The sequence below is a fragment of the Solanum tuberosum genome, unplaced genomic scaffold, assembly GCF_000226075.1.
Source record: "Solanum tuberosum cultivar DM 1-3 516 R44 unplaced genomic scaffold, SolTub_3.0 scf00154, whole genome shotgun sequence".
In the NCBI taxonomy this organism is placed as follows: Eukaryota; Viridiplantae; Streptophyta; class Magnoliopsida; order Solanales; family Solanaceae; genus Solanum; species Solanum tuberosum.
Genome location: NW_006239079.1, coordinates 1,225,898 through 1,248,803, shown reverse-complemented (window position 1 = coordinate 1,248,803; position 22,906 = coordinate 1,225,898). Strand labels below are relative to the sequence as shown.

General features: G+C 34.7%; 1 protein-coding gene across 1 annotated transcript; it reads left to right on the top strand.

Annotated features, from left to right (window-relative positions):
* The first annotated feature begins 3,073 nt into the window (after nt 1–3,073).
* Nucleotides 3,074–13,680, top strand: LOC102591144 (post-GPI attachment to proteins factor 3-like). Its single transcript, XM_006353315.2, has 5 exons — nt 3,074–3,400; nt 6,204–6,465; nt 6,560–6,756; nt 12,138–12,325; nt 13,061–13,680. The coding sequence occupies exons 1-5, from the start codon at nt 3,306–3,308 to the stop codon at nt 13,345–13,347; spliced, it is 1,029 nt and encodes a 342-aa protein (XP_006353377.1). The 5' UTR covers nt 3,074–3,305; the 3' UTR covers nt 13,348–13,680.
* The last annotated feature ends 9,226 nt before the right edge of the window (nt 13,681–22,906 follow it).

Genomic DNA, 22,906 nt, shown 5'->3' with positions numbered 1-22,906 from the left:
AATTTGAAGTAATAGAATTTGAATATTTTGCGATGTTGTCATGTTTGCTTTAAGAATTTATAAAAAAAAAATACACAAAATATATAGGAAAATTGAGAAGGAAAATTTATAAAAAAAAATATCAAATTTTGGATCAATTCGTACTGAAAATTTTTTACTCAAAAATTTAGATAGTCATCCAAATGCATTTCAATTTTTAAATCTAGCATATTTATCATTTAGTATTGAAAAATTGATTTAAAAAAAACAGTAAATAAGGGTAGAATTATAAACTTATTTAATTTCTTAATGCAAGTGAAATCTAAAAAGATGACATATAAAAAGGAACGGAGGAAGTATATACATTAGTTATGTGGATCTCTAAGTTTTTGCTCAAACATAATATTGATTTTATATATGAATAACATATCTCCTAACTAGCTACTAAATATGATATTATAAAGCAAAATTTAATACACGAGTCACCTTCAAACCATCTAACAAACAATTCCTTAATCATTTAGGTAACAAAGTCTACCGTTCAGCCCAAAACCTTAAATTTGGACATTTGAAAGCTATATTCTATAACGCGTTGGGGGTTAACAAAGTCTACTTTTCTTGCGGGATATGTTTGATGATAGTTTGGTGCACCACACATATTTCTCCATTCATATCATCAATAGTAATATCAATAGTAGTATTTTTGTAGTTTATTGTCATACGATTTTTATTACTATCAGTTATTACATTATTTGGTTACGTTGTTGCAATTGTTTCTTGTTTCTAAATGTTATGTGCTGTTTTTTCAATTATTTCTTATGTCCTATTTATTTTGTATTTTCTAAATAAATAATTTGAATATTTGTCTAGCAGCTATGTCGCCAATAAGGCAAATAATGACTCACGTAATACCAACGACACAATATTTATCTAGGGAGTCTCTATGAAAAGAATAACTAATTTGAGGCGCAACTCAAAAATCTAATAAAGCAAAAAAAAAAGTATGAAGTTTCACAAGCAAAAATGTAGCTCACCAATAGTCTGTTTGAATAAAAAGTTTCTCATAAGCGATGTGACATTTTCTACTTAACATACCATAAAAATGATGATATACTGAATACTGGGTACTCAATAAATGTCTTGGAACAAAAGTTTATATAAACAAAATAGTTACAGTAATAATGCTAATATACTAACAAAACAATATTTTTTAATATAAAATAGTTATAATGAAACAATTCAAATTCAGTCACATAGTAAAATCACGTAACTTAGAAAAAACATCAATGAAAAAACAATCATTTTTTGTTCATTATACTTAATAATCGTATATGACAATTAGTAATCAAAAGTCAAGTCAATTATGTCATTATCATACCTAATATGAAAGTAAGTAATCAAAGAACACACCTAAATTCATGAGCAAATCAAACCAATCAAGCCAACTCAAGGGTAAGTTAAAGTTTACTGTATCATACTTTAAAACAAATTAATGAATTCAAGAGCAATTCATTGAAGCTACCAACACTCGAAGTATTCTTCCTCCCAAATAACAATGTCGATCCAAGAGCAATTCATCATGATCATCAATTCAATCCTTGAAGATTATTCTTCCACTCGAATATCAAGATTGTCCATACAAACCCAAAACACAAGTAGTTTCAATCACGACACTTTAGCCAAATCATTAATCATAGCATAATTATTCAAAGCATTTTTAATCAATCTTCTCATTATTTAAAGATATATCAAACTATTATTCATATTAGAAATCATGTTTAAATTCATTAAGTGGGTGTTTGGATTAACATATTTTTAGTGACTTTTGACTTTTAAGTTCTTCTTTAGTTATCAAAAATTGCTTAAAACATTTTATGGCTAAAAAAGTATCAAAAAAGGCCAAAAGTCAAAAGTTGAGTGTTCCCAACTTATGACTTTTGACTTATAAGTAATTTTAAAAAAGTCAATCGAGACACCCCTTAGATCACATTTTAAATCAATAAATTGTTCGTAGCTCTAAATTCAACTCAACAAATTTCATTAATGAAGAAAATACATTTCATACACATATTATAAAATGAGTGAAATATGAAGACTCGATTGCAAGTTTGTCTCATACACGCTTAAAACCGTATTGGAAACTCTCTTATAGTCAAAAGTATGTTTGAAAAGAAACATACCTCAAGTCCCACTAAAATGCCTTAACGTGCTTAACAACATTCAACGATAACTTTCACAAAGAATCCTCAAAAATTTTCTTCTTCAATATCGATCTCAAATCAAACTCCTAGAAATCTACAAATTATAATGAGGATTTACGCATTACTATATGATAAAATCGAGATTATAATCAAGGTGATGATTATTGATATTTTTACCAACTCACCTCTTATTTTTAGTTAATTTTTGTTGTCTTTTTTGATGAATTAAGTATTAGTTTTTTGTATTGTGTTTGTTTTAGATATTTTGAGATTTAGAAGGATTTTTATTAAAAAAAGAAGAAGTAGAATTAAGAAGAAAATGAGCTAAAAAAAAAAAGAAAAAAAAAGAGCTAAAACGAAGAGGATTCATGCGCTCAGGTGCTGCAACATTGATTTTAATTGTCACCAGTGTACACAATTTTTGTTGGATTCATGCGCTCAAGCCAAAAAAGTTCACTTGTTCAAATAATGCCATTGATATCATTTTACCTATATTCTGATTTTTTTTTTTAAGATTCTTGTATATATAATATTCAAAAAATTTAATGAAGTCGTGTCGGTCCACACCCCTTAACATAGGATGGATCTGCCCTTGTTGCATCTATTCAATAATTAAGACATGTATTATTGTATTACCTTTTTTCCGTTATCATCCTTAATTACTTTTTCCAAATTTATAAAATTTCTCACAAAAAATATGATACATTAAATGAGAGTATATCTCCTTAATCAAAAGTGTCGATTTTAAGGCCAAGTATGAAAACCATAATAAAAATTAAGAAATAAAATAAAAAGGTCTGTAGAATTAGATGGAGGGCAAATACATAAAAAGACAAAGATACTCCACGTGTGACGTGTCTTATCGTGAAACGTCATTTGGGAGTGCTCTGTTCACGAGATTCCGTAACACATCCCCAAATCATCCTCGACTAATGTTGTTAACCACGTCCCTCATCTATTCCACATGCTTACAGTCAAATTAGCTCATGCCTTCATCACTGTTGTATCAATCTGTGTATAAACAGAGATATTGATGGAAGTGTTCAATCAGTCAACTCAGTACGCAAAATTTCACTTTCATCTATTGTTTCTGTAGCAAATTCTTTAAATTTTGACTTTTCTACAATGGCACGGTGTCGTTTGCTTCTATTCCTTGCTGCGCTTTCTTCTATTTTTGGACTCCTTCATGCCAGTGCTGGCGATGCAGATCCGATTTACAGGTAAACGCAGCTTCACTCTTATTTACTATTTTCAACTGTTCAGTTTGATTCAAGTATTATCGGGTTTGTTTTCAGTTCTAGCTAATTTCTGATGAATAATGTAACTTAGCGGTTGATGTTGCTCGATTTACAATTTAGAATTCACGGAAGCAATCGAATGCTAGTATTTGCCGTGTTCAATAGTATATTTTCTGATATTTTTGTTCACTTTGATTTCTGGAATCAATTGATGAGCCTTTGTCAAGTAGAGGCGATGGACCTAAGTTTTACTTGATTTAGAGTGAGCTCGGACATACAAATGCAAGACGAAAAAACATCTTCTGTTGTCTATTGAGGTTAAAAGCTAATTTGAAAGAGATTAGAAAATTTAGCTCTATCTAGTAGGATGAAACTACAGGTGTTGATCGTACTGTGTGTTGAATCTGCAAATCAAAGTGTCGAGATGAGTGAAGCTCCTCCATTGATGGAGGCTAAGATCAGTGAGAAGAGAAAGAGGAATGTTAGACGAGATAGATCTTTCTAGAAGGAGGAATCATGTGAAAAGTATTGATTGTAATTCTCACTGAGAAAGATGAATAACCTTTACATTTGCAATGTATATATATACACGCGTGAAAACAGAGAAGAGAACATAACCAACTACTTGAACAGTGTTAACAAACTTTTAACAAACTTAATCTTCTAACTAACTTTCTGAACTTAAACTTCTAAACTAATTCTATCACTGTGCAAGTTTTATCTTCCTCCTCCAAATGAAAGGACTTAAGGTTTCTCTTTATCTGCGTAAGGAGTGATGGATGGAGTTACTCGATATCTATACTTTTGTTGGAAGGATGTGGATACTCGGTGAAATAGTGGAGCCGTGTGTAGATACCACTGCTCTGTGAAAAGAAGTGAATAGACTTGGATTTATAGTCCAACTGCTTGGTAACAAATAGATCTTTTTTTAAGTCTAATTATTTGGAACAAATAGAGATTTTCTTGATAGAAACCTGTATATTATACTCCTCGATTGGTTCATGGGGATACTTCATTCTAGATTGAAACATTGTTATCAAACAGCCTGTTACTATTAAAAAGAGGTGTTGATCTTTAATGAACAACAATTGGAGGTAACTTTTCAATCATATTGGACCTTTTGAAAACCTTAGAAGTTAGATCTACTATATTTGACCTTTCGGTTCAACTCTTAAATGCTATATCATACAACAAGTAGATTTTTTTTATGATGTAAAGGATTTCATTAAAGAGCATCAGGGTGACGCTAAAGGAAAAAGTGTACAAAGAAAGAGAGTTAGTTCCCTTGCATGAGTACTAAGCAAGGATCAAAGAGCTAACAAAATCCAAAAACTGTCAACACTATACAAATAGGTGTTAGAATCCTAATTTTACTATTGGATGTATCTTGCCAGTGTTTGTTGCGTTCCTTAGCTTATAAAGTGCCTTTCCATGCTGAACTATCTGTAGATGGGCCACTAGATGATATTCCCTTTTAGATGGATGCATGAGTTTATTAAATCCTAATGCATCTTGGCCTTTAAGTTTTCTCGTAGTATGTTACCTAGCTAGTTTGGTATAATCGAACTTATATAGACTCACTCTCAGTGTTCACTTTACCTTTGCTAACTTGATTTTTTTATGAACACAAAAGTTTCACCTCATTTTGGTTATCAGTTCAACTTTTGTGAGGTCTGGATTTTTTTTCTCAACTATTTAATTGGATTAGTAAATTTAGAGTCCTATAATTGTGTTTTACCAAAGTTCTTATTTGGTGGATGATGTATTTAAATATTGGAATTGCAAAAAAGAGAAGAAGAGTAACTATAGAGAGAATTGATGCCCATGAGTTTCTTTAGTCTGTCCGTATTTATTAATCACTGGAGTCATCCTCAGGAACTATGGTTGGTGATCTTCACTCCTAATGACAGTTCCACTGAGGATACCTGTCGAATGCCCCTTCTCTTCCCCTCCTCCATTACCACATGAAAAAAAACTGTATTATTTGGCATCGGGAATGGTCCAAAAGTTTAGGGTGAACAAAGTAGATATTATTACTCCTCAAAACCTTTATTTTTTGTTGGATTGAATACAACTACAAAATTATAACATTCAACTTTCATAGACCTATATAATCCTCTTAACTACGGCTTCTTGCTTCTGTGTCGAGACATAACTTGATGCAAGTCATTGCTCTGTATTTCTAGTTCTTCTTGGTTCATGTAAGTTTACCAATTGTGACACGCTGTCAAAATCCCAACGAACTAGGCTACTGTATGTTATGCTGTTAAGTAGGGCCAAATTAAGGTAAAGCCGTAAAGGAAGCCCCATATGTCCATAGTCTCAAAGCTCATGTGTGGTGCCAAAGCTAGTGAAGAAATGAAATTCCATATTTGCTTTGATAGGCACGAGAGGTTGGATCTGGTAGGCTCTCATTGGACATGGAACATAATAAAGAACTATTAAGGTCTGCATACTCTCGAGCCATATATATGTGTAACCATATTTTCTCTAATTTCTGAATCATATTGTTCTGTAAGTTTTCTTTCTAATGGGAGAAAGGAAATACATGAAAGTAATGCATGTCTATACTCTTTTAGTGTAACCCTCTAGCTTGGTTTGATCTATGTCTCAGTCTACCTTCTGGTGTCTTGGGCAGTTGGGCAGCATCTGGCTTTTACTAATTTGCATGTTATATAGGCTGAATCGAAAGATAGATTCAATTTTCTGTTGTTAATCTACAACACTTCCTTTTGATGTTACGTTCACTTCATTCCCTTCGACTTTGAAATTGCTGGTTTTACAGTGCTTGTGTTGATCAATGTGAAAAGACTGGATGCGTGGGGGACGAATGTTCTCAACATTGTAATTTTACTTCCGGGGAGATTCCCATTGATGGTCCATGGTATCTACAGGAACCACTTTATCTGAGATGGAAACAATGGGACTGCCTTAGTGATTGTCGTTACCACTGCATGCTTGCCAGAGAGGACGAACGGGAGAAAGTTGGTCTTAAGCCTGTCAAATATCATGGAAAATGGCCTTTTCAGCGTGTCAATGGAATCCAGGTTTTTCACACTATTAAGTTGGCATTTTCTCCTTGTTAAGCACTCTACTTCTAGGCTGTATTGTTGTTAGTATCCTAAACTATTTCATGTCCAGGAACCCGTTTCTGCAGCTCTTTCCGCTCTAAACCTTGCCGTGCAATTCCATGGATGGGTATCTTTTTTCATTTTTGTGAATTACAAGCTGCCATTTAGGCCAAACAAAAAGCCATTTTATGAATACACCGGCTTGTGGCATATCTACGCTATTTTTGCAATGAACTCCTGCTTCTGGAGTGTTGTTTTCCACAGTAGGTGAGAATTGAGATATTGTTTATTTCTATTTTCTTATAGCTCTCTCTTTCTTTTGCAAGAGATCTCCGATTAAAATTGCTGCATTTCGTGTACAGCATTTATGCATAAATCAAGTAACTTCTATATAGTTTCTCCTTCTTGGTTATTGGCTTCTCATCAATATATTATTACTGGCTAAAGTATGAGGTTTTTCACTGATAACAAGCTTTGTCTGGTATGGTCATGGATAATTGTGAAAGCATTTATGCGAATTATTATTTTGATGTACGACAGTCTGAGAAGTGAGAACAATTTATGTTCCCAGCTTCTCCTTATGAGTGGAATTGTTAGGGGCACTGTGGGCAGATTGTTTGGTGTACATAGAGTAGTTGCTTGCAATTGTTCAGTTCTCTGACTGTTTAATTCTGGGTGTTGTTTGACCCCATTTCTTCTTTAGTAATTGTGACGAAAAGTTAGTGTGGTTTTTTTAATCACAGTAAAACAATCCCGAATCAATGCATGGTGTACTGTAATAAGAAGCTAGTCTACCTTTTCAGCACAATTACTAAAGAAGTAATGGCCTCACCATTTCTTCTGGGGCCATATTTGTTTGGTTGTGATAATGTTCTATCTTGTTAAATTACAACAACAACAATTACACCTCAATTCCAAGCTAGTTGGGTTTGGCTGTATGAATCCTCATCATCATAAATGCTTTGTTTGGGTCCATAATAGTTCAATACTTCGTACAGAGGAATTATCTAACACTAAAGGTTCTCTGGTATACTTTAACATTTATATCTCTAATGTACTAAGAGTCTTTTAATAAGCATTAGTCGTCAAGTTGGTATCACCTATGCAGATTTTCAACTTTCATTTTTCCCTATCTTTTGTTAGATCTGCCTGGTTTCTAAGATATTCTATTTTTTTTGCAATTAACTTCTCTTCATGTGATTTTAGGCCCACCTCTTCCTGTTAAACACTTTAAATAATCATGTTTTCACAATGAGGAACCGATGCACTTGGAGGCCTATGTAACACATAGCCAAATCATATCAAGCGTCATTCTCTCATTCTATCCTCTATGTTACTTGCAGCTTCTAACATATGTGATTATTTCTCTTTCCAATGTTGTATTACCGCACAATGCACATCAGCTTAACATTCGCATATCTGTGGCGCTCATCTTGTAGATAAATTGGGCTTTGGAGGTCCTCCATTCATCCCAATACTACATTCCTGACCTTACAATCATTTTTTAGAACTTGCCTTCCACTTTGGTAGGCATATTCCTATCATATAACGCTCATGTGGCACTTTCCAATTTTAACCATCCCCCTTTATTCTTATGCACAACATTTTCATCTATCATTCCATTTTCTTGGAACATTAATCTCACAATCCGAGTCTACACCCTGAACGAGACTGACACTCGAAACCATCTCTGGCCCGAGCGCACCCTTGATCTAGCATACTATAAGACTGAATGCTAATTAATGCAGAAACTTTTAAAACATAAGCATGCAATGCAATAACTTAGAAGATGAACTCAATAACTTTATTGTTAAAAATCTGAAATCTATATAATATGCATATGTTTGTAAAACAATGGTGAAAGTTAAAACTCAACTGACTCGTCTATGAAGCTTCTAATGTACCAGAGATAGGTTATCGAGACAAGATCCCAGGCTACTTGAATACTCTAATAACAACATCTAATAACTACTAATACTCTAGATAAACTGGAGCCCTTTGAAAGCAAGGAGGTTTCACCAAAGTTGGATGAAAGTGATCCTAATGATGCATTTGTTGCTAATCCTGAATAACTAAATCTGCATCATAAACGATGCAACATCGAATGACGTCAATACATGGAATATACGGTATATAAAGTAGGTGAACGAAACAACTGGCTAAAACAGAACATACTAAGTTGAGTGAGAAAATCTGAAGATACACTGAATTAAAGTCAACTGAGTAGTATAAAAATAAGATTTTCAGCTGAAAAACTGGGACGTGCTAACACTGATTAACTGAAACATGATTGGTGAATATCTGAATTTGAGAAAAGAAATACATAAAGTAGTATGCAATTATTTTTAGAACACTTCCATCATCTGATGATGTAAAAACGGTTTCTATCACTTAAGCTGAAAACTTGTCTAAAACTGTAAATTTGAGAAGTCTCTATGTCCATGACTGCATAAATAATCATATCAGCATAAACTGTAAAATATATAAAATCTTTAAGTGGGGAGTTCATTACAACCGACATACATCACGTGAGCTCATGATGTCCAACAGTTAACCTAGTTGGGAGGGCTGTCACGTACCTTGCCAGGGTATAAAACCTATTTATCTAATGTGGATCCACTATAGAGCCTCTTGGGCTAAAGGAGTTGACCGACTAGCGGTATACTCAAATTCTACAGTGGCACATAGTTATGGGACTTGAATTTTCTAAATTCGCGTCCTTTCGATGCTAAATAATTCTCCCAAAATAATCTATCTATGCTCATAATATATCATGAAAACTGTAACTGAAATCATACTGAGTTTTTGCTCAAAATCTTAAGATTGTACTGCTGGTGAGCCTATGCTCACAACTATTTTGAAACATATTGATGATATAAGTTTTCATGATGAAAGAAATTTTTCTTTGAAAATCATACCTATGTGTGTAAGGAAAATTTGTAAACTTTTGTGAGGAATCTTTCAAGTGACTGAACTTTCTTTAAAATATAATTAGCGAAATAGGTATAGAGAAATTCCATGAAAATATACTTTACTCATGAAAACAATGCATATGAATTATATAACAAGGTTTTCAAATAACTTTAGTTAAAAAGGGTCCATGTGGTAGGATAAGCATGAATCATCACTCAAGAATCATTAATGCATATGAGATACAATAGTTTCAATAATAGAATTCAACAATGGGAAGTTTGAATTAAAGGGAACTTGAAATCATAGACTTTTGGGTAAAATCCTAGTTTTAATCGCACTAATTGAAACTATAGATGTAGGGCTTGAGGACGAACTGAGTTCCTCACTATGATAGCCTTACATACCTTAAACACTTTATAAATCTTGACGAAGAACCCTAACTTGATGAAGAACGATCAAGAAATCTTTTTTGTTGATTCTTGAATTCGCTTCTTGAAAAGACCATGGCTAAAAGTTAAGATTTCTATTAACAATTCATGATTAGATAGTGGAGTTTGATTTGGAAAAGCTTGAATCCTTAGAGTTGGACTTACCTTGATGAAGGAGGATGAGAAGAGGAGAGAAAACCAGCAAGTGGCCACTTGTGGCCCATAAATGGGTCACATCTCTTTTCCAGACGGCCTCACTTTTACCACCGTTTGCGATCCATTTGTGGCCAACAAATGGGCACTTGGACCGCATCTCTTTTCCGGAACGCCGGTCAAAACTAAATGATCATAACTTTTGACTCGACCTCGGATTTACGAACGATCAGTGATGTTGGAAAGAAGGCTTGAAGACCTTCAATTTGGTCGGCGATGGGACACATAACTCTTTATATTATAAGAGATATGCTTATCTGAAGTTGACCCAAGTAAAAGCTTATACCGAAACTCAATCGGTGAAGAAACTTTCAACTCAACTTCGTGCTAGAGGATTCTTATGACCTTAATTCATCTCCAAAACTCTTCCCACACTAAAGAATTGAACTTAACACCTTTGCACAATTAGGAATCACCCAGTTCGGGCCTATACACATACGAAGAATGGTTTGGGTCTTAGCTTAAAAAATTTTGGGGTGTTACAATTAAGTCCAGGTTTCTAGATTGTCTACATTTAGGTACCTCAATCCCATCTAATCTCACTTCAACTTCACTCCTATATTGCAGGTTACTTGCAGTGGATGTATTCTAACTTACTCCTACCTATCCTATATTACTTGCTAAAGTGCTTCTCTATAGCTCGAGCTTTGATTGAAGCCTCACTAGTTTCGTTGTTTAACACAATATCGTCTGGTGACTGTCATGGCAGTATGACACCTCTTTCTAATGAGCATATTAATGGCATCCCTTCTTTTTGGCTATTGTTCTGGCAACTCGTCCAGTGATGATTCCAACCATTGTTTGGCACTTTCCAGCAACATCTAGGCGACCTGAACTTTCCTATAAGATCTCAGTGGCTAGGCTTTTCCAATGATTTTCACACAGGTTCTCCGTGGCACCATCAAAGTGATTTTTTCCCCAATGATTCCGATTCTATTCAAGTAGGGGTGGGCATAAATACCGAAAAACCGAACCGAAAAAATTCGGTTCTTCGGTGTTTCGGTTCGGTGTCGGTTTTTTTTTCTTGAACTTCGGTTCTTCGGTTCGGAGTTCGGTGTAAGGGTCCCGAAAACTACGGTGCACCGAAGAACCGAAGTTTTATAAATAAATTTAAAAGTATTTATTATATTACTTAATTTTTAACTTTACTTGGCCCATTTTCAATTTTTATATTTAGATCCTAAACTTAAATAGCAAAAATCTAAATAACAAAATAGTAAACCCTAAAGACCTAAAGTCTAAACTAAACAAACTAATTTAATTCAAGTTTGAGCAGCAACTTGGTGTTTCTACTTTCTACTTTATGATTTTATCATTTGATGTTGTTACTTTGAAGAGTGAACAACAAATTGATGTTCTTACCTTTTATTGTTAGACGGTTAGTTGTTACTTTGAAGTTTGAAGTGTGAAGTGAATAACAATTGTTACTTTATCATATTCTCTCTTTATTTTTGTTCACACCGAAAAACCGATTTAAAAACACCGAACTAAACCGAACCGAACCGATCTAGTTTGGGTTGAAATATGGTGCACACTTTTCTAAAACCGAGTACCGAAGAACTGAACGGAACCGAACCGAAATTTGATTAAACCGAACCGAAGAACCGAACGCCCACCCCTATATTCAAGTGACTTCTTACAATTCTACAGGTTGTTTGGCTATTTGCTCTTATGTGTTGTCAAATTAAGTAGATTGGTTTTCCAATTAAATTTTAGGGTTCTGTTGAGATATAAGAACTTTTAAGTTCCTAAGTTCGATACTGCCCATATGTTATTTGGCACTTCTAAATAGGTGTATTTTTTTTTGATAACCGAGAAATCCTCGAGGGCCAGAGCAGTGGCGTACGCAGCAGATAATGGGTCCACCCTCTCCCTTTTCCCTTAAATACCGGCTTTGTCTTGCACGGTTTTTGAACCCGTGATGTGTGAATTATGCCCTCTTACCACTAGGCCAAAGCCTTGGGGGCACTTGTAAATAGCTGTACCTTGTATTCATCAAGTCATCAACACATCATCTGTTCTCTTAATTTCTCAAATAGCTTACGGTTTCTCCATTTGTGAATTTCCATGTTCTGATGCTTTGCAATTTTGTAGATACGTAGACTTGACTGAGAAGCTAGACTGTTCGTCTGCCGTTGCATTGTTGGGTTTTTCTCTCATCCTGGCTGTATTGCGAGTTTTTAATGTGACTGATGAGGCAGCAAGAGTCATGGTTTCTGCCCTACTTGTTGCATTTGTGACAACCCACATCTTGTATCTGAACTGTTACCAGCTTGACTATGGTATGTCCACTTCACAATTACTTGATATAGTATATTGCATGCTCCTGCTAATTAAAAAAAAATACAGCAAATAAGTTTGCAATATATACAAAATTAGTTTGTAACATCAATCAATACTATTAGTTTCCTAAACATCTTCTATTTTACCTTCTTTATCCTTCTCATTTTGAATTTTTAACTTTGTTTATTTCTCAATGATCAGTAGCATCACATATTTGAAAGATTTTGGTTCTATTTTCTGTTCATATAATTATGGGATCAAAGCAATATTATTATCCTAATAACAAAAATTTTAGTTACTCCATACGTAACAATAGACTTATTAACTGAACTAATTACCATAAACTTATTACATTCTGTGGCCTAAATCTTTTAACACTGTTTGTAACATTTTGTGGTCTAGTTATGAGTTTATGTGTTGTACCTTTAGAATAAAAAAACTGTAGGTGCTTATAATTTAAGGTGCTCGTGAATTATTTTTTGACTCGTATGTCAAAAATAAAATAATGATAAGAAAATGCTGAGACTGTTGGAGCAATTTGTGTATGAACTGAAGAAAGAAAATATGTTACAGACGGCTGAATTCTTCTGACTACCAATTTTAATTGTTGATACTTGCCTTGTGTCACTTTTTTGAAGTAACAATACTGTATGATAGTCTTGGCTCTTTGGATTTCATGAATGTGTCTAAGTGTTGTAGAGTAGGAAAGCTGATGTTGCTCGATCACACTGCAGGGTTAAACATGAAAGTTTGTTTGGGTATGGGAATTCTGCAGCTCATCTTATGGGTTGTCTGGGCAGGGGTTACTCGCCATCCATCACGCTGGAAGTTATGGGTGGTGGTGATTGGTGGAGCTCTTGCTGCACTCCTTGAGATATATGACTTTCCTCCCTATAGGGGATTTGTGGATGCCCATGCTCTATGGCACGCCACCACCATTCCTCTAACCTTTTTGTGGTGGAGCTTTGTGCGGGATGACAGTGAATTCAGGACAACAACTCTCATCAAGAAAGCAAAGTAGAATGAAGAATCGCGTGCTTGTTCTAATTGCTAATTTTGTGTATGAAATCATTGCTTGTTTAGGTCTTTGTTAATTGTCAGTTGTCACTAGGCTGTCCTTATTTTTCTCGCAATGGGCATGTCTAGTAGATGTCTAGTCAGGTGAGTTTCTCTATTTCCAGCTTCAGTAGGTCTAGGTCAGACTCGTCGTTTGATGGTCACATTCATCTCCTGTAGTTTTGTAATAAATTTGATACTCTGTCTGTGGCTTGAACTTTACTTGATTTGAATTACGTACAGGGTGTGTTTAACATATTTTCATGTTCTGTAAATCAAGTTTAATATTCTCACTGGACATTATTGTAATTTGTAAGCTGAGGTCACTTTGTTTTCGTGAAATACTACCCTTTTGGTAGTCGTACATTATTGTGAAATGCCAGTACTACTCTTTGCTGTACAATATTGTCAAATAATTTCAGGTCAGGACCCCCGTAATGTGTCAATATTCCAGATCCATGCTATTTAGATTTAGTGATGATATTCATAGATTTCAAATCTCTAAAGCAGATTCTGTAATATTTACAATCTACCTTCCTATAACCAGCTGGGTTCTTATACCTATTTCTGTTGGTAGTTTGGGACAGCAAATCATACATGCAAGTAAGTTATGCTGGGCGTCTAATTAAAAGGCTTTTGATCAAGAGGCAATTAAGGATGATCCAAGTTTTATTTCTTTAATTTATAGACCCTTTTTAGGATAAGTGATGATTAATCTAAAGATTGACTATATAAGTTATAACATTAGAAACCAACCCCGAAGTTTTGAGAATTGGGAATTGGTCTAAAGTAATAGTATATACTATAAAGGGAGAAGGGGTAAATATACCACTTTAACTTTGTAATTAAGGTGGATACCTTAGTTAAAAAGGTGTTAAGACTATACACATATACCCTCACCATTTAACAAATGGTGCCTACATACTTTGGTTATCTAACAAATGAGGCATATTTATCCTTTTTCTTCAAAGAGAAGGTGCACATGGTACAACCTCTGGGCTTTGTTGATCATGTCTATCCAAATCACGTTTGTCTGCTTAAGAGAGCACTCTACGACTTGAAACAAGCTCCCAAAGTATGGTTTGAAATTAAAAATTCAACTTTTACATTCTTCACTTAGCATTCTCTTGAAGTAAACCTGATTCATTTTTGTTTGTGCTCCACTCATATGAAGGGTGTCCCCATACTTCTCTATGAAGATGACATATTATTGAGTGGGAGCAATCCTTCCTTAATATATAGGCTCGTCAATAAATTAAGCACTCAGTTTGCACTCAAGGACAAGGGGAATATTCACTATTTTTTGTGCATCGAAGTTCACCGCACTAATCCTGTACTGTTTCATGCTCGTACCAAATATGTCTTGACTATCATTTTGTGTGCGAGAGGTCTTTAAAGGATGTGACTAAATTTATTCCGTCATCGTGATTTATTTTGTCATTGTAATTAGACCCTGACTTGGACTTGAACGCTTCACAAATATCGTGTATCGTCTGATAAGTTCTTCATGTGTGTGACTCTCATAATGTAGTAGGAATATACATAAACATAGTAGAAGTAGATACAAATAGATTATAAGAAGGTGCACAATGCCTTAAAAAGTAGATGTCTTGGTGAGGAGAAGTCATAGGCGGACTATAATAAATTAATAAGTAAGGAGAGGTACATGTAGGGCGGATCAGTATTGAGAATAGATAATTAGACAGAAAATAATACATCTTTAGTTTATTTAGGACATAACCTTATTAGATAGGAGGATATGGAAATCGCGAATTCGAATAGAAAGTTATTAGATAGTGAGTGTTTTCTCACTTTCTTGCAAGATATGCTTGACGATAGTTTGGTGCATCTAGTAGTAGTATTTTGTAGTTTTTTGTCCTACGATTTTTGTTACTATCAGTTATTGCATTATTTGGTTACGTTGTTGCAATTGTTTTTTGTTTCTATATATTATGTGATGTTTTTTTCTCTTATTTGCAATGTCCTATTTATTTTTGTATTTTCTAAATAAAAAATGTGAATATTTGTCTAACTGCTAAACATCGCAGTGTGCCTATAAGGCAAACAATGACTCAAGTAATACTAATGACACAATATTTATCTATGGCTCACCAATAGTCTTTTTGAATAGCTAGTCTCTCATAAACGGTATGACCTTTTCTACTTTAACATATCATCAAAAACAACGATGGTATGCCTGGATACTGGGTACTCAATAAATGTCTTGGGACAAAAATTCATATAAACAAAACAGCCACACTAATGATGCTAATAAAATAATTATTAATATAAAATAGTTATGATAAAACAATTCAAATTCAGTAAAGTCACGTAACTTAGAAAAAACATCAATGAAGAAATAATCAAAATTTGTTCTTTATACTTAATAATCATATACGACAATCAATAGTTACAAGTCAAGTCAATTATGTCATTATCATGCCTAATATGAAAATAAATAATCAAACACACTTATATTCATGAGCAAATCAAACTAATGAAGCCAACTCAAGGACAGATTTAAGTTTAGTGCGTTATACTTTAAGACAGATCATTGGATTTAAGAGCAATTTATTAAGGCTACCAACACTCGAAATATTCTTCCTCCCAAATAGCAAGGCTGATCCAAGATCAATTCATCATGCTCATCAATTCAGTCCCTGAAGACTATTCTTCCCCTCGAATATCAAGATTGTCCATTCAGACCCAAACACAAATAGTTTCAATCACGACACTTTAGTCAAATCATTAGTCCCTTGTTAGGATCAAGCACTTACTATCATGCCAAAAGCTATAAGCTGATAGTAAAGGTGCAACTTTATTTCTTAATTAAGTCCACCAAGCAAGCGCCATGTTCGATCATGACTCCGACCCGGGCCACCCAACCCCTCGTGGGCCTTGCCATAGGCAGGATGTTGACATTACTCAACAATCCCCCTCCCGACACCCGCCTCATGTAGAATGTTGCTCTTGGGAATCGAACTCACGACCTTGACTCTGATACCAGTTGTTAGGATCAAGCGTTTACCATCATGCCAAAAGTTATAGCTGATAGCAAAGGCACAACTTTATTTCTTAACTAAGTCCACTAAGCAAGCGCCATGTTCGATCATGACTCCGACGACCCGGGCCACCCAACCCCTCGTGGGACTTGCCATAGGCAGGATGTTGACATTACTCAACACTAGCATAATTATTCAAAACATTTTAAAATCAATCTTCTCATTATTTAGAGGTACATCAAATTATTATTCATATTAGAAATCATGTTTAAAGCCATTAAGTGGATATTTGGATTAACTTATTTTTTGTGGCTTTTGACTTTCAAGTTCTTCTTTAGTTTTGAAAGTGTTTGGATAACTCAAAAAGTGTTTAAAATACTCTTTCAAGGAAGGATGAAAGAGTATTAAAAAAGAAGAAGCCAAAAGTCAAAAGTTGGGTGTTCCCAACTTATGACTTTTAACTTATAAGTCATTTTAAAAAAGTCAATCCAAACACCCTCTAAATCATGTTTTAAATCAATAGATTATTCGTAGCTCTAAATTCATCTCAACAAACTTCATTAATGAAGAAAACACATTCCATACATATATTATAAAATAAGCAAAATATGAAGACTCGATGCGAGTGTTGAACATCTTACGGAAAATACCTCCTCCACGAACACTTGTATTGAATTCACCAAAGCTTAAACTTCACACGAACTTTTGTAGGAAATTCTCCAAGCTTGAGGCGTGTCGAAAGACACCGTCCTTAAGGATATTTCACCTGATATAGATGTATCCCGGCCCCCAGGATTCAACAAGCTCTTCTAGTACAAAACTAGGAGCCAAAAATCAACAATGCTACACAATAGAAAGAAAATCTAGCACATGAAACATGGACAAAGGAGAAAGGAAAATCTCTCTTCAACTTCTTCCTTTACGTGAACCAAGAAGCAAATCATTTATAGAAAATGAGATAAGATCATTCTCCCAAATGTTTGCAGGAAATTCAAGACAATGATAAGAGGATTAAATGGTCATAAAGGATAATTATGGGAATGTTTAAACCTGAAAGTCAACTGCCAAAATATGGCTTTCAATCGTGGAAAATATAATGGAATTATGGCTAATCAAGTCTAGGCATTCAATCACAATAAATATATATTTAATACTCATAAACAAGATATGAAAGAACGTACCTAGACAATATTATGAACACTTCTTTTTGAGATTTTAAAACCATTTTTTCAACAAGTTTGTCTCACACACGCTTAAAGCCGTATTGAAAATTTCCCTAGTCAAAAGTATGTTTGAAAAGAAACATACCTCAAATCTCACTAAAATGCCTTAATGTGCTTAACAACATTCAACGATAAGTCTCACAAAGAGTCGTCAAGAAATCCATCTTCAATGTCGATCTCAAATCAAACTCCTAGAATCTACGAATTAGAATGAGGATTTACACATTACTTTATGATGAAATCAACGTTATTATCAAGGTGATGAGTTGATATTTTTACTAACCCACCTCTTATTTTTACTTAATTTTTTCTTTGATGAATTAAGTATTAGTTCCTTGAATTGTGTTTGTTTTAGATATTTTGAGATTTAGAAGGATTTTTTTTAAAGAATTAGAATTAAGAAGAAATTGAGCTAAAACGAACAGAGGACTGAGGAGGAATCATGCGTTCAGGTGCTGCAAAACATTGATTTTAATTGTTAGTAGTGTAGGCAAAAAATTTTCATAAGAGGTGTCAATATTTAAAAATAAATAAACAAATAAATAATTGACTAGGAATTAAAAGTTGGAATCTCAATAACATTTTGGGCTTGCTGAGGATCGAATACGGCCACACCTAGAGAGTATGAATGATCGAATTAGGTCACACTTGAGAGTATGAATGCTTCATTTGCGCAGCAAACTAACAATATCGTTTTTATCTATATTATATTTTTTAAGATTTTTTTAATGTTATAATAGTAATAATTTTTCTTTTTAAATCTTCATTTAAAGGTTTAATTACATGTAGCATTGATACTAAGGTTTTTTCTTCTATGTACCATAGTGGTTTGACTAGATTAAAATCTAGTTCCATTAGTAACTTGGCTCTAATACCATTATTTTATTCGCTGTAAAACTAACAGAGTTGCGGAATAATATGTTGTAAAAAGCACACATTTTTTTAGTATCTTTTGAGCATCTTTTAATGCAAAATGCTCTTCTATTCTAAGCAATTTTATTTCATGAATGGCTATAATTAATTTTGTAGTTATAAAGCAAGTGCTTAGATATACTTTTTCCATTTTAGGAAGGGCTCTATTAATATGATGGATGGCGATGCGATGTTTCCATGCTCTCCTTCTAATTGAATGCACATGGCGTTGTATATGCCTCATAGCATGAATATAGATAAAATACTGTAATATTTCATCACAATCAACTTTGAATAATTTAAATTTCCTGTAGGTACTAAGTATTTTTCTTTTTGTTTAAGTATGCATATAATATGATATAATTTGTTTGTAAAATTAATAATATGCAATAATAAGGTGTGCGTGTATACCTTCCTTCTCTCTGATCGATGAACAGTCCTTATCGCTACCTCGATAGCTCTCCTTTCAAGCCATGAACAGTATTTCACCCTCTTCGACTACTCCTTACTGTTCTTCCTTTGGGCTGAAGATCGCAACCTTCACTTAAGACTATTTATAGATTTGAAGAAGAGAGGTATAAAAACCAACCTTTTATTTCATATTATAATTTTTACAATCAAACCTTACATATTATATCTATACTCACAACATATTGAAAATACTTTTCCCTGTCGAGATAAGTTTCTACTCACTCTCCCTAGAGGTACCTAACATTTTTCTTAAATGGATATTTCTAAGAAAGACTAGTCTGCCTCTATTATGAGAAGTTCCTCTCCTTTTATAGATATAAGGAGGGACTTGATTACAATTTTTATATCTTTAGGGAAGTCTCTAAGAAAATTGTTTTTCTTCTTTCGTCCTTCAATAATTCTGATGGCCGACATTAAGTGATTTCTCTTTTTGACTAAAGAGAAAGGTTGAAAGAGATAAGATTCTCTTTTATCTTCTTTGACGTAAGTGCTTACGTCATTTTGTTCTGTCTTTTTGACAGCTTACATTTCAAGCTTCCTCATCTTGTGGTAAATCGTGTTTATGGTCTAGCATTTTGCAGGCTAGTTTCCATGTTTCCTCTATTGCTTTTAACTTGTGTAACTCGATATCAAGGATTTTGTCTTTTATGACTTTAGATTTGGACCTTCCTTTTGTCATCAGGACCCAATCATGATCATGATCTATTACCTTTATGTCTTCATTGTAAAATCGCTTGAGAATAAAGTAAAAAGCCTTAATTCCCAATGCTCTTTTAGTTTGTATCCATTTTTTATTTAAATGCGGGAGTTTTTTATCTACTCTTGTTGCTTTGATGTTAAAGTCTTTTAACTTTTCTATAGTGATGTAATTTATCGTAGGTAATACACTTGTTCATCTTTGCATTCCATAGCAATGCTAAAAAATCTGCAGTAGACTCCTTCACCTTGTGCATAATTTTTTATCGAATTAACTAGTTGTTTAGGTAATTCCGATAATTCTTTTAGTTCTACCTTGGCATATACTCGGTCTAGATATCCGAATTCGAATAATTGGGCTGTGAACCCTGGAGATCCGTTAGGAAATATGGAGATTCTTGGGAACAAGCTAGTTGTGCTCAACACTCCAAATGTTTCTCCACTTTCTTCTGGGAGATTGTAAATGAGTTTTGTAAAGGTCAGAAACTGTTCTTCTTTAGGATGTTGTCTTCCAACCTGAAAAGAAGAAAAAACTTTGGTTCCTGATGGAACTTTGTTAGAGTTTTCTTTTTTTATAAAAGTAATTTTTTCTTCTTTGGATGTATCATCCTTTTGTATTGCTTGGCTTTTACCTTTGTCCGAAGACTCCGGTTTCGGCATATCCATGCTTACCGATGAGATGTTTTTGGAACTAAGTGTTAGTGGGACATCTCTTGCCATTTTTTTGGGATTAATATTCCCTTCAGGACTGGAATTCCTTTTTGGACGTGTGTCCAAATGTTCACATAATAACAGAAATTCATTCATGTTTTCTGCTTGATCGATGCTTAGCTGGTTAATTTTGGATTGCAATTTTCTTTCCTGTTCCGATAAGCTCATCAAATCATCTCTAATGTTAAATAACTTTTGACTTTTGTCATCTATTGAATCAGACACTGTAATGACCCTCCTGGTCATTTCTGTGTCTTGCCTTCTGTGTGTCGTTTAGAGCGTTTCTGTAGCGACCCCAAGTCATTTATGACTTGCTGGGACTGATAGTTAGGTCACCTGGTCGTTCATTTGGTTATGGTGTGAGTTTTAGTGTTTTGGAGCTTATGAACCTTGAACGATCATTTTCGATCAAAAGTTTGAGAAGATGACATTGGAATCCAATTCTGACGATTCCATCAGTTCCGGAAGGGTCATTTCAGGCTAGTAGCATGGTGAACATGACTCCCGAGGTTTTCAGTGTGAGTCGGTGCGATTAGGCGTTTTAACTTTAAGTTTAAGCCTAAGTTTGACTTTGGTCAACATTCTGAGTAAACGCGCTCGAATGAGAATTCCGTCAGCGCGGTTAGCTTCAGAATGTCAAGTTTGGTCTAGATTGACCTTTCTTTTGTGTCTCGAGATTTTCGATATTTTTCGGAGCTCTTTTGTAGTTTTTGACTTAAAATGACATTTGGGTGTGGGACCCACTTTTTATTAAGATGACCTCGTATGGAAATTTTGACTGTGCCATTGAGTCCGGAATATCAAATTTGGTATGGTTGCATATCTCGTTTGCGTGCACACCCCGTCGGAGTATTTTTTAGTTTTGGAAATTATTGCAGAAAATCAGCTATAAATGCAGAAAATCAGCAACATTTCCCAAACTTCAAACCCTCATAACTCTCTCATCTTTCATCCGAATTAGGCGATTCAAAGTGCGGGAGCTTTGTATTTTTGGTTGCTTCGTTGTAGAGTGTTTGAAAGTTGTCGGATGCACGTAGTTCGAGGTAAATTTCGCAATAACCTGACTGTTGTACCCTATTTCGAGCTGCTGTTTTTGAAATCCTTGTTTTGGTCATATCTCACTCATTTTAGCTCGGTTTTGGATGATTCAAAGTCCTACGTGTTGAAAATTGTCGTGTCTTCGTCATAGAGTGTTCAAGGAGTGCTGGGCACTTTTTGATTCTCGTTAATTTCGAGTTTTAGACTGCTGCAATGTTTTCTTTTAAGTTGATTAAAGTGTGGTTTTCTTGCTTGTTGGGTGTTGATGCGTTTTGATCCCCGAATTGTGTTCCATTTTGGAACAGAAGTTTGGGGTGTTGTTTAGGGTGTCTTGACGGAGTCAAAATTCGGACAGTTCGATGCAGGTCCCACGATTCCCGTTTTGACTCCAAAATTGATCCCTCTCTGTTTGTTGTGATTTTTGTATCTAAACTACCGTAATAACGTTGTGACTCTATTTTTGATAGCGGGGTAGCGTTTCGAGGAGTTCGGAAAGGGAAAGCTCCGGATAAGTGATTTTGGAGTGCGTGTGATCGGCCTATAGGTAGGCTACGATTTCCCTCTCTTAGATTGAGCTCGAGATTGTGAATGCATGTTGATTAGTTGGGATTTGGGTTGGATAGTTATTGAATCACTTATATGTGTTTAAAAATCTTGTTTCTGGCCTATTTCGATAATTATCGGATAACTGTGAGTATGCTTTGTGTTATTAATTGACCTTCCTCGCTATGTGGAGTGCTTGCATCCTTAATTACTCTTTATTGAATCATGTTAGGCCTTAGTTTAGGTTTGACTAGGGCTTGCCTTAGAAATTCATGATTCAGATCCAATAGGCCTTAGTTTTTCCCCGATGTCGCTCGGCCGGCTTAGATCCCTGTAGACTGGTGTAGCAGACTTGAGTCTGATAGTTTGGGCCTTAGCTAGGCAATACGCTTGCTCTGATGATAGTTATCCTTGTTTCTCCGATACTGCGGCTTCACGAGTTACGTCAGCGACATTAGTTCTGCTTCGCGATTCGAATTTGAGTTTTGATTCAGTTCCAAGAACTTACATTGATTGGTTAAGTGTGGACGGCATTCCACGGACATTTATGAGCATGGATCGATTGGGACTCTTTCAGCAGCTACATTGGCACCTTTATAGAGCATCCGGTTTAAGGTCCGGCCTCTATTGCTCAGATACCTATATAGAGCATCCGGTTAGAGTTCCGGCCTCAGATACTTGATACTTGTGATTGGTTGCTTGGGTACTTTTGGTGCGCATCCGGTTCGAGGTCCGGCCTCCGTACTGTCAGATTCTACTAATTAGGGTTGAGGTTCTGGTTCGATGTTCTTCGTTCTTGGGTTCCGCCATCTATTGCCCAAATACTTATATAGAGCATCCGGTTAGAGTTCCGGCCTCTATTGCCCAGTTACTTATATAGAGCATCGGTTTAGAGTTCCGGCCTCTATTGCTCAGATACTTATATAGA

Coding starts and splice junctions, on each gene's coding strand:
- LOC102591144 (XM_006353315.2), top strand. CDS start 3,306: ATGGCACGGTGTCGTTTGCTTCTATTCCTTGCTGCGCTTTCTTCTATT. Junction 3,401..6,203: donor GATGCAGATCCGATTTACAG/GTAAACGCAGCT, acceptor CTGGTTTTACAG/TGCTTGTGTTGATCAATGTG. Junction 12,326..13,060: donor CTGTTACCAGCTTGACTATG/GTATGTCCACTT, acceptor ATCACACTGCAG/GGTTAAACATGAAAGTTTGT.